The sequence below is a fragment of the Micrasema longulum genome, unplaced genomic scaffold (assembly GCF_059751315.1).
Source record: "Micrasema longulum isolate JH-2025_06_02 unplaced genomic scaffold, ASM5975131v1 h1tg002486l, whole genome shotgun sequence".
NCBI lineage: Eukaryota > Metazoa > Arthropoda > Insecta > Trichoptera > Brachycentridae > Micrasema > Micrasema longulum.
In genome coordinates, this window is record NW_028279628.1 from 34,775 (window position 1) to 47,707 (window position 12,933).

Here is a 12,933-nt window from a genome sequence, read left to right on the forward strand (position 1 = left end):
CTGATCACAAAATAACTTTTAAGTAAATCATTTTACTTCACCTGTCAATTTAATACATATTTTATTTATTTCGATAATAAACTAATATTTTATATGGTGAAATGTAAATCCATATTATCAATTAGTTATTCAAAAAAATATATTTATATTTAAGGTATATAATAATATAAAACTTGGAGTTTAAAATATAATGTTTTATTTTAAACTTAAGATAAAATTGTATCCAATGGAAATAATAACATTTACACATAAAATAAAAATATAAAATATCATGACTAAAATTATACATATGAGACAAATATAATATTTCTATGTTTATATATTCAATTAACATAATAAAATTATATCGGTTTATAACTCACCATCATCATGATCACCGCATGTAATGGTGCATAGGGCACAGCATTGGTATATAAATCAAGTTATCTTGGATAATTTTTGTTACATGAAGGTAAGATGACCAGTCTTTGGCTTCAGGTGCCAGTCCAGGGTCTATGAAATAGTTTGGTGTAAAACCACCTTTTTAAATCAATATTTCAAGTCAACCGTATCGGGAATGGTACCCGAGGCCTCTTGCATGGTAAGCAAACGTGCTGACCACCACACCACGAGGCCGACAAATAAATTAAACCATAAATTATATTATTTGTGAAAAAAATAAATAAATGCATATTATATGTATTATTAATCTGTGTGACCTTCCTTTGTACATGAATATATACAAATTATTAAAAATATCAGAATTTGACTTACATATATATACCACATTTAATACAAATTTATACAGACTGAAATTATGAATTTTTTATACTAAACAATTTAATAATCAATAGTTTGTAGTAAGTAGGTAATAACTTAAAACCTAACATTTCAATAAATAAAAAATAATAAAAGAAAAAGGATAAAAAAAGCGCAAAGATAAAATAATATAACAATGCAAAAAACAAGCATTTAATTAGAATTCTTTTTGGCGTCTAATTTATCAGTTTTGGGAATGAGGAACTTCAGCTCTAGGAAAATTTAATAGTTCATATGAATCAACCAATGATAAGAGAGCTGTGAAAGATATTCAGTTTACTTTTTTACAGAAACAGTTTTACAGAAAGAAGAAAGATATCCGGTTTACTTACCGTAAATGGACCGATCAGCATAACTGACAGAGATTAAACGAAAGAGAACCTCTGACGTCACATGCAGAGTAATTTCAGAAATACAAAACTTTAAAAAGTCAAAATATATTTTTTAAAAATGGCTTAGTCTAATAGTCTATAAACAAATAAAAAAAAATTAAAACCACTGAACTTTCTCATTATTGGATTTTAAAAATGTTACAAATTAGGGGGCTTTGAATTGTACGGCGAAATTTCTCAAAAATGCATGAAAAAAGAATAAAAATCAGTTTTAATAAAAATTAACTACTTTGAAACGTCACAGGTTCAGGGAAAAAACACATTTAAAGTAAATGATTATGATAAAATTATGAATAAACTTATCAATGAAACTTCTTGGTTCATCCCGAAAACAATGTATTATCTAAGTATGAATATTAAAATATTTCGTCATTCATCTATAGGTATGTAAACTTCCCTGTCAAAAATTAAGTATTGTGCTAACTTTATCTGTTAAAATTTGTATTACCCAATCTGTTGTGTTTCGCCATGTGTTCCTTTCCCACCTTTAAAATAATAAAAGCTTAGTCCCGATTTCAGTCCAAAAACTCCCAAAAATGAACTGTTTAGCAAACTAGTTGAAAATATTTATGTTTCTGTCCCCTGTTAAAATACTTATTTGATCTTATCTCCTGTAAACAATTCACCAGTCTTGAAGATGCCTACTTAGGCGAAAGCGCTCGTTGGTCAAAATAATAAAAAGTAAAACTAAACCAAGAAGTTTCATTGATAAGTTTATTTATAATTTTATCATAATCATTAACTATGGAGTTTTATCAAGATATGTCAACGAAAAACATCAACATTTAAAGAAGACAATCAATGATGTGTTCTTATAGCATTCCGGTTTCTGGGTAGCCAGGTTCTAAATGTCAGAAAAACTCACAGACTTGATATCGTAACATCGCGGATGGTGTAATTTCAAAATATTAAAAAATGAAAGGGATGATACACAAAAAAATTTAAAATAAATTGACTTAGTTCGATAGTCTATTAACAATTTTTTTTTTTAAAAAACCTTTGAACATCCTCATTGGTATTTAAAATATGGAAGAGATTACTCCAGTATGTGTAAATAATGATTAAAACTATTTTTTAATGGGTTAAATATTACATACACTGTGTAAAAAATTGGAAATGGTACAAATATAATTTACAATGTACTTCACACCACAAATGTATCTCGACAGAATATGTATGCTCCATTACGAGTATCAATTGCACATCTGTCGACAGAAATAAAAACCAATATCTATTGATATTTTTACCTTTTATAAGACAATTACTCTAGTTAATTAAATTAGAATATTCATATATCAATGCATTATTTCTTGGAATGCCTGATGTCGGACCAACTCCTTGAAAACTCCATCCGGTATATTGATCAGTTCTCTGTAAGAACCTTGTTCCACAATGGATCCGTTTTGAAGGACAGCGATAGTATCTGCAGCTTGTATAGTACTGAGACGATGAGCGATGGTCAAAACAGTTCGGTTCTGAGACACACTTTTCAAGGCTTCCCTTACTAAGTGTTCTGATAGGGGATCCAAAGCGCTGGTGGCTTCATCCAGAATTATAATTCGAGGACTCTTAAAAATGAAAACCAATAATTATGTAAAATTCAGAATTTTTCTTAAGATTCATTTAAAAATAATCAATTTCTTGTAATCAAACTTATTTATTTATTTATTATGGTTCACAAACAATAAACAATACGTACGGCATTGGTATAATAATCACAATTTGATATTAACATTTTACAACAGAGATGAAGAACATTTTAGAGAAGGTAATATTGAAGTCTGGGCATCTACAGGACTTATAACCTGTCATTGGCTGGTTTAAGTGGCCACTTTACACACTGTGTAATATTCACCATTCTGCCCATATTTTAACATCTATATTCCTTCAATTCTTCCATGAAGAAGTACAGAAATTGAAAAAATACAATTTTCAGACATTGCCTAGTATGTAGGTGCAATAATTCAATTAGATGAATCTCACCCGCATAAATAAAGGTTTCAGCTCTTTAACTTCACAAACATCAACAGATGAAAATCGGATTGTGGGCTAGTGTCTCGGACTCGCGGACCAAAGGTCCGTGGTTCGAATCCCACTCTACCCCAACTCGATTCCATTCCACAGTGAGTTATTTACAACTCGTTGTAAATGGCCGTCAAAATAAAAAATATTTGGGTAAATCATAAGAAAGCAATTTTTTTTTTTATTTAAAAAAAAAAAAAAGGTCCCCGGGGAGTTGAATCCAGTCCTTGTCTACAAAAATTTTAACAAACTCAAAATATTGTTGACAATTTGATATATTTAGATATTGAATTATATGTGAACACAACATGCAGTAATAAATAAAATAAAGTTTATATTGAAATTAAATCATTATTATTATTACTGTTTTACTTGAAAAGCATCGCGTGATTAATAAAAAAAAGTATCAAAAAATATGTTTATAATAATAAAATTAAACTAGATAAATTATTGAAAAACATAATTCCCATAGGGAGGAAATATAGATCTACAATATATATTAAAAAAGTTTATTATAAATAAGTACAGAGAGAGTAATAATGGAAAACGGGATCCGCGCTAGAAGCACGGCAACAAAAACTGATTATATTCGGACTTGTAATATAAGGGTTCAAATATATTTCATTACCTTTATAATAGCTCTGGCGATAGCTATTCTCTGCCTCTGTCCTCCGCTGAGAGCTACTCCTCGCTCTCCCGTTTCGGTATCATACCCCTGCGGAAGTCCTTTTACAAACTCCTCAACTCTGGCTAATCGAACGGCTTCCAGTAGATCTTCTTCACTGGCGGAACTTGGGTCATCCAGACCATATAGAATATTGTCACGTATACTCGCCGAAAAGAGAATCGGCTCCTGAAAGTTGGATGAAAAAACAAACACATAATGCATATCAACATTCCAAAATTCACAATACTTGATTGAGTATATCTCACTCGGCATTTGAAGTATAAAGCAACAGAAATTAATTATTTTAAGAATCACTAATATTTAACAATTTACTTCTTTAAAATTAAATATACTTATTATCATATGATATAAGTTTATTACATAACATACCTATTTTTCCAACTTAACAACATAAAACCAACGATCTCATAAAGTTGAAACAGATATTACTAATTTAATTCTAGCTCTATTGGGCGGGTACTGCAATACCCGCGTTTATAACAAATACAAAGTAGTATAGGTACATTAAGAAAGAATAAAATCATTAACATAAAAATTTGTATTTTTTTTGTTTTGGAGTTTATGTTGGGAAATAACAAGATTAAATTTTTTTTAAATTAAACAGTTCACATCTTGTGAATTACACAGTTGTGAATTAAAATACTCTAATATGTGAAAATACACAATCAATGTGTTTTTTACGAAGTCTTTTACTACATCTTTTACTATGTATTTTGCTATATTTTCACTATGCCTATTACCTTTATTTATTTTTCTATGTATCGATGACTTTTTTTTTGTATTTTGACTGTCTTAAAATGGGGTAAACGGGCCTAGTTAGACAGTCGAAGCAACTTTGTATAAATGTATAATTTTATGTATATAATTGAATAATAAATATTAAATAAATGAATAATTACAAAGAGATTAGATCAAGAATAGTCACGTAAATAACATCAACACATCTTCATTTTCGTTAGAGAACACACATGTTTCTTTTTTTGGTAATTGGAATTTGAACATGTTTTTAAAAAAAAATAAGAATGTATGTTCAGATTTATAATTAAATATTTTTCTTACCTGACTAACAGTACCAATGTGCTTCCTCAACCACATGGGGTCAATTTCCCTCACATCCCTCCCATCCAGTTCCACCACCCCCTTATCAGGCTCATACAGCCTCAGGAGGAGGAGTGCCAAGGTGGTCTTCCCGGATCCAGACCCCCTACAATGGCCATTACCTTTCCGGGCTGAAGATTGAGGTTGAGGTTCTCCAAAATGGGTTTACCAGGTCTTGTAGGGTAACTGAAAGTAACATTTTTAAAAGTTATTTCGCCAACCGGGGGTGCCAATGGCCAGTATCCACCTGTAAAGAAAAAAATACAAATAAATAAAACACTGCTAATACTTTCAAGTTCATTCAGAAGTTTATGAAAAGTTGGGAAGGATGAATGTTACTATAGTCCTTAAAATATAGCATGATAGAAATGACAGTTGTCAGAAAACTGACGACATAACTTTGTAGCAACTTCTAAGGAGTGATTTATATTGAACAAAATCATTCGTATTTGGTATGTTAATTAGTTTTTTTAATACAAAGCTTGACATATAAATCAACATAAATATATAAAATCAGCATTGAAACTAAGAAAAAAACTAAAATAAACTTATTATTAACGACATTCTTACAAGCTACATCATTTTGCAAAAACGTTAGAGATGGACAAATTGATCAATGAAATTAGATCGAATAAAAAATAATTCGTTACACATAAGACATCCGTCTACATAAGAGCAACGTCCTAGAGTATATTAACCATGTCGGTTCAACAAATCATCACCGTAATACTCGGGCATGATAATCTAATTCATAATTTATTCGCTATGTAAGAAATAGGGTACACATCAAACATCAACCTCGTATCTTCTGTTCAACTAGGATAGGAACTCCAACCTCCCACAACTACCAAAACTCCTACATGGTGATTTGACGGTTCTACAGAGATACCATGGTTGTATTCGGTGGGATGTTCAACTGCTGCAGAGATCCAAACAACGCGATTGGAAACGCCGCACTCTACCCAGCATCTACGGAGTATCCAGTTGGACGACAGAAGAAACTGCAGCACGATAATCTCGAACTACAAAGAACAAGCTCTTCTACACTGAACTCGCTTCTCTACGCTAACTCATCTACGCCGATCTCACAAAGCTATGGCAATATTGCCGATCTATGCCGATCACGCAAAGCTATGCGATCTCGCAAATTAACAAATATTTTTTGTCATGTCTCACTATGACGGCATTTCCTCCAACGACAACGTTTGACCTGCACAAGCATCAACATTTCATAAATCTACTTATCAACATGATAACTTCATCGGAGCATCCTACAATCATTATATCCAACCTTCTTAAGTCATGGGAAGAATCTTCATTACGCATTCATATATTCGATTTGCCCAGCACTCTTTGCCACAAGAAAACGCATCATTTCACTCTGTAGATATCTGTCAATCTACAGTGAGAGATTGATTGTTCAGCATTGACCATCTGACAAACAACAGCTGGATCTACAGATGACAACTGTATTCAAACTTTTTACCTATTTTTTTACCACTGTAAAACTGACTTATTTGGTATTTTTTATTTATTTATTTAAATCTTGACTTGAATAGAAAATAACAGCAAATACTTTTTCTGTAATAATGACTTACCACTGATAGGTACTGAGGGAACTCTGTCAATAATATCCCACAGTCTTCCCGCTGCACCGATTCCTTTATTCAGTTCAGAGTAGAAGCTACTCAATCCTCCGATGGATACACCAATGTATGCAGCATAGAGCAAGAAGGAAGTTAGATTTCCCACAGTGATGTGCTGGTCAGAAACCATTACTCCACCATAGTAGAGTACTGAAATTATTATAACATTGCCAGTTAATCCGGTCTGAAAGAAAAAACGGTGAAATATTTTATAAATTTACATTTTTCTTACTTTTAAGTTATTAATGGTGTCTATTTTTACTTCAATATTTTAAAACTTTTTTCTAGGGCTATTTGAATCTTAAAAGTGCATTACCTATTAAGTTTGATAAATAAACAAAATTACAAACAGACCACAATACATATAAATTATTATTGAATAAAGGAATATTTTATTTTTAAATAATAATTTCTCAAATAATACTCCTTATATATGAGGAGAACTTCTCCGAAACAATAATGTTGTAATTCTTTATTTGAAACAAAACATTAATTAACTCTCATAAGAATTTTTAAAATATATATATTTCACGGCGTGCGGCTAGAAATACCAGGCGCCGCATCCAGCAATATCAAGACTGTCTGGATATAGGATATTTATTGAGTGAAAACCAAATGCTACCTATAAAATGCCTCCATAAAACCTATTATCCTCTGGGGATGTGAATCGTGGCAAGTAACTATGGCCCACGACAGCAAAATACTGAGTTTTGAGACTAGGTGTCTCAGAAGAATCTTGGGTATGCGGAGTTCACACAGGTGGGGAAAGAAATAAATAACAGAACATACGAAGTAAAATCCGGTGACAACTGTCACCAAGTTGAGGCGATACAGTTGGCTGGGCCATATACAACAGATGCATTTACAATTGGGTTGTGGTCTAATAGCTAGTGTTGCGGACTCACGAATCACAGGTCAGAGGTTCAAACCCCACTCTACCCCAACTTGAATTATTGAAATAACAACTTGAATAGTGAACTATTTATGACTTGTTGAAAATGGCCACCAAAATAGAAATATTTGGGTAAATTATAAGAACGCTAATATATCTTTTCTTACTAAAAAAAAAGTACTTTTACCAGGCAATTACCAAATTAAAGATCTTGGTATTATTTTTGAAGCAAATTTCACTTTTAAGTCCCATATTCCTAGTGCTGTAGATAAATCTAGTCAAATGCTTGAATTTGTACTTCGAAACTCTAGATATTTCAATAATACTACCGCAATTCGCACATTGTGTGATACACTAGTCAGCAGCATACTAGAATACTGAGCCATAATTTGGGACCCTTCTGAATCAAACCACATCCCTGAAATAAAGAAGGTTCAAAAGCGATTTTTACGATACTTATATAAGTATGTTAAAGAAAATGTTAAAATCGGGTTGTGGTCCTGTGGCTAGTGTCTCGGACTCACGGACTGAAGGTCCGTGGTTCGAATCCCACTCTACCCCAACTCGATTCCATTTTCTAATAGTGAGTTATTTACAACTCGTTGAAAATGGCCCTCAAAATTAAATATTTGGGTAAATCATAAGAACGCAAATATTTCTTTTTTAATAAAAAAAAAAAAAAAAAAAATAATAATAATAATTATCCACCCATCATTATTAGCAGGGATCCTGTATTACAACACCTTCGAATCTCGTCGTCAAATTTTTCTTGGGAAACATTTCTATAAGCTGATTTCTGGAAGTATATATAATACAAACATACAGAAAAAGATCAGTTTGTATATTCCCAATAATTATACTAGAGTGAGATCTCATGCACTGTTTTACACACCCAGAAGCAGTACAAATGCAAGTCAGAATTCACCAATTAATAGGGCAATTTACTTGTTGAATACGGTTTCTGCGGATAACATGGATCTATTTTACTCTTCACATCGGCAGTTTAGCAGCTATCTGCTTTCTTTTCATTTACAGTCTGCATTACGTAATGGGTTAAACAGCCCGTAAAGAAATGCAGACTACAATTTGTCAAATAAATAAGTTAACTCCACAATTGAAAATATTAATTCAACAAACTTAACTTACCATTCCATAAAACAATCCTCGAGCTAGTGACTCTTTGTAAGCTAAATCTAAAACATGTTTTATCTTCGCACTATAATTATCAACTTCTTTCAATTCTTTACTAAATGTTTTCACAGTTCTTATGTTTGATATTTTTTCTTCCGCCACCTGTAAAAAACAAAAGAATGGTAAAATATAGTTTTGAATGTAGAAATAAGAAACTACTATTTCAAAATAAGAATAATATTTGATACCTGTGTTGCCGCGGCTAAACTGTCTTGAACTTGTTTAGTAATTTTTCTAACAAATCTTCCATAGATTATTGCCAATCCTGCTACTGGTGGCACCACAGACAACCCTACTACAGCAAGCTCCCAAGACATGTAAAACTGTCCAGAAAAATGTTATATGTGTTAATAAAATGAGGAATTTTTAAAATTTAAAATATATTAATATATTTTGAAGTATATTTTATACTAATTGAATATCCATTAATTGTAAAAAGTTTATAATTTTGAGAGATGAGAGATTTTTGCAACCAACTAACTTTTCTCTACAAGATTCTCACCATCATTCCTGCTCCAGCCGACACCATAAACAGTGACCTCAACCCATCCGAGATGTTAGAACTAAGGGTTGACCCTACAAGCTGAGTATCTGCTGACAATCTGTTGACCAACTGTCCAGTAGATACTTTATCAAACCACCCTGCCTCTTGTCTCAGAATAGACGAAAAAACATCTTTCCTCAATGCCTGAGTCATTCGTTGTCCTAAAATAAATAATTGGAACAATGAAGCAAAAGGACCCATTTAAATATGTATTTTTGAACTTCATAACAAACAAGCATTTCTCGAATTTTGTGAATTTATTTTTGAAAAATCGATACACAAAAAATTGTTTCATTGCAATTAATTACTTGACGTTATTGCACTGAATTATCAAAAATATTTTTGCATCTGTTCTTAAAATTTTTACAAAATAAGTCAATATCGAAGACATTTTTTAATGAAAAATTACAGTTGTGAATAGCACAGAACACTCAGGCTTGATAAAAATCACATTTTTGTAATGCTCTCACCGGGAATCGAACCTGGAACCTTCCGTGCATGAGTCAACTGTCTTAATCAATACGCCACGGAGGCCGCCATATGAGAAGGTTATGTGTTCTTGGATTATAAGATATTTTTAGATGAGGTCCATAGAGCATCATTCAATCAATATAATATTATACAGGTGATGCATGGTACTACGGGGCGCTGAATTCATTTTTTACATTAAGTTTCATACAATTATGTAATATACCTAGCACATCATAGCATCCCGCGCTTCACATTTAGAATTGAACCCGCAGGTCACATCTAACTGATAAAATCTATTACAAAATTAAATTTATGAAGTATTCATTAAAATAAAAAACCAATATTTTAATCAAATCAGCGCAAAAGAAAATAGGTTATCTGATATTAATGACCTTAAAAAGAAACGATTTTTCTTTGTATCTTATTATATAAACTTAGTTTGCAAATTTTCTCTTAAAAAAAAAAGAATCGTATCGATACTGATGTATGTATCTTTGGTTGCTATGTTATGAAACAATCAATAGGATAGACTGATTTAAAAAACAAGGGTAAACTGGCCTATATTACCAACAAATATGATAATGATAAGGTTTGTATTATAATAAGTGTGGGGAGAAAAAATTAAGCACAGCAGAGAAAAAATATGATAGTATATTTTATTTTGGCCATCTAAGATTTTCTAAGGTCATGTGAAAAGTCGGAATAATCGACGTGCGTGCATGAGAAGATGTATGAATGTGAAGGAAGCAAAGGAAGTGTGCCAGGACAGAGTGGTGTGGCGTTCTATCCTCTCTGCCTACCCCTCTGGGGAAATGGCGTGATGGTTAGTTAGTTAGTTAGTTAAGATTTTACGCCAACCATAAGTTGATTACTTTCACTTTCCTAAAGGAGACCAACAAAAATGCTCGCTGAGGAAACTTAGGTAACTCGAATTTATCAGTCAATTCACTACCGGCATTTGATATACATAGCATTAGCCAGAGATCAGTTGACCGATGAAAAATTGAAGAGTTGCCTAAACGAGAGATCCGATCTGATAATAAAGCAGATCTAAACCCCGAGCACAGAAGAAACGATCTTCGACTATGTCTTCACACCACCTCTTATTAATTTCATCTATGCATCAATATCAACATTTTTATATCTTTTTTTATTATACACAAGTAAAATGTGTAATATTTATTTAGTATTGTATTATATTACAGTTCATCCAGCCTGACAAGTCCAAAAAACACAAAATGAAAATTATACATGCAGTTTTATGTAAAATTCTCCTCTCTCAAAGGAATCAATATATCAGTGAAGGAACGGGTTTGTTAAATAATGTATATTACCTGATATAGACATAAGGTAGACTCGTCCAAAATTACAAGCTCCGCCAAGAATAAATATTCCACAGAGGACCATGCAAACTTTGTTTAACTTCTCTCTCGCTGATGTGATGTCGGCTACACTCGTATAAATAATGTCCAAAACTTTTCCTAGTGAAAACGGTACCGCCATACTCACAGAGGATGATATTATTAGGAGACCAATGGCAGCTGGAAGAAATAAAAAAAAGTTTACTTTAAATCTTCATTTAATTCAGAAAAAGTTCTGATTAAAAAATTAAATAACTCAGGGGAAATCATACTTAATATTTTCAGCCAACATGCATGAATATAATCAATGCTTAATTTTTTCCCTTGAAAATAAGTTTTTTTGTTTGTATCAAATACAATCAACTGAAGATGGATTTGTGTTAGATCGATGATTCTAGATCATAGAAAACCAAACTTTTTAAACAGCCAACATTTTAAATATAATGAGGATAAAATTGACTCAAATTAATCAAAACACTAACCATATTATTTTTTTATAAAAGAAATATAAGTGTTCTTATAATTTACCCAAATATTTCAATTTTGGCGGCCATTTTCAACGAGTTGTAAATAATTCACTACTAGAAAATAGAAATCAAGTGGGGTTCGAACCTTGGACCTCGGACCTCTGATCCGTGAGTCTGCAACACTAGACACGGGACCACAACCCGATTTGTTAGGCTATTTTGAATAATTTAAATAGTACCATTTCCTTGAAAATAACCTCAAAAGCACAGCACAAAAATATGCCTGGCAATTACAGGGTGCATGTGCCACTAAGATTCTAAAATCCCCGTTCACCAGTATGGGACTTTTAGAATTCTAGTAATATACTAAAAAATATTTTATTTGACTATGAAAAGCTATGCTTGCCTAGTGGGCAAAACAATACGAAACGAACAAAAGCATGGATTTCGAATTTTTTAAATAAAGCATTTTAAGAATTGAATTACTTACATATGAGATACCATTTTTCTGGTTTTGCTAGTGACATCAACCTCCTTACATGTGATTTGTTCAGGTTTATTTTATTAGCACCATCCTTGGGTATCTCAGTTTTTATATCGTTTTTCGTAGTGTATCGTCTTCCTTTAAGTAAATCTAGAAATCTTCTTCTGTCATAATTTCTATAAATGATCGAGTTATTAATTTTACCATAGCCACTGAACTGATTTGATCCGCAGTTTCTACAAGATATTGTATTATATTGGAAACACTTCAGAACACGTATTTTATTTATTTTTAAGGCATGACTGCTAAAATTGTATAAAATAGAAAGAGTCATTTTTATTTGTAAAATATTTTTAGGTTAGCCAATGTCATAATCGTCATAATCAAACTGCAAGTGACAGAGACAGAGAGCGATAAAAATTCACAACCATAGACCATAAAATCACGATCAGATCACAATGTTTATATTGCGATGATAGGCGTTCAGTTATTAAAACTGGTTATTGAGCTGACAGAACGCGAATTTCCATTCAAATCAAATACAATAGGATATCTATCTTTGATGGGAAAAATTGTACATATTGTACATAATATGTATTTAGAATAGTCTTTTAATATGGTTGACTAATAGTTATATGTTAAGCTGTGTATAAGATCACTTGTTTCATTTTTGATGTCTGCGTCTATTGTATTTTTTATAGTTCTAAATTATTCGAATTAGTAATTGAGGGTATTATTTCAAAACACGTCTCTTCAATATACTTGTACATGAACGAGCCATGTTTGCAAAACTAATGCCTTCAATTATTAATAGCATGTATTGACAAAATAAATTATTTCTAAATTCGTTATTTCGTAAACTGAACATGACGTAAATAG

General features: G+C 31.7%; 1 protein-coding gene across 1 annotated transcript; it reads right to left on the reverse strand.

Moving 5' to 3' along the window:
- Window positions 1-2,236: 2,236 nt before the first annotated feature.
- LOC148272096 (ATP-binding cassette sub-family B member 10, mitochondrial-like) lies at window positions 2,237-12,451 on the reverse strand. The gene is given in 10 exon segments (XM_088240533.1): window positions 2,237-2,758; window positions 3,841-4,065; window positions 4,960-5,099; window positions 5,102-5,245; window positions 6,597-6,828; window positions 8,683-8,829; window positions 8,916-9,050; window positions 9,230-9,432; window positions 11,077-11,283; window positions 12,061-12,451. Coding segments are annotated over 10 exon segments (2,034 nt in total). The 5' UTR covers window positions 12,389-12,451; the 3' UTR covers window positions 2,237-2,485.
- Between the last annotated feature and the right edge of the window lie 482 nt (window positions 12,452-12,933).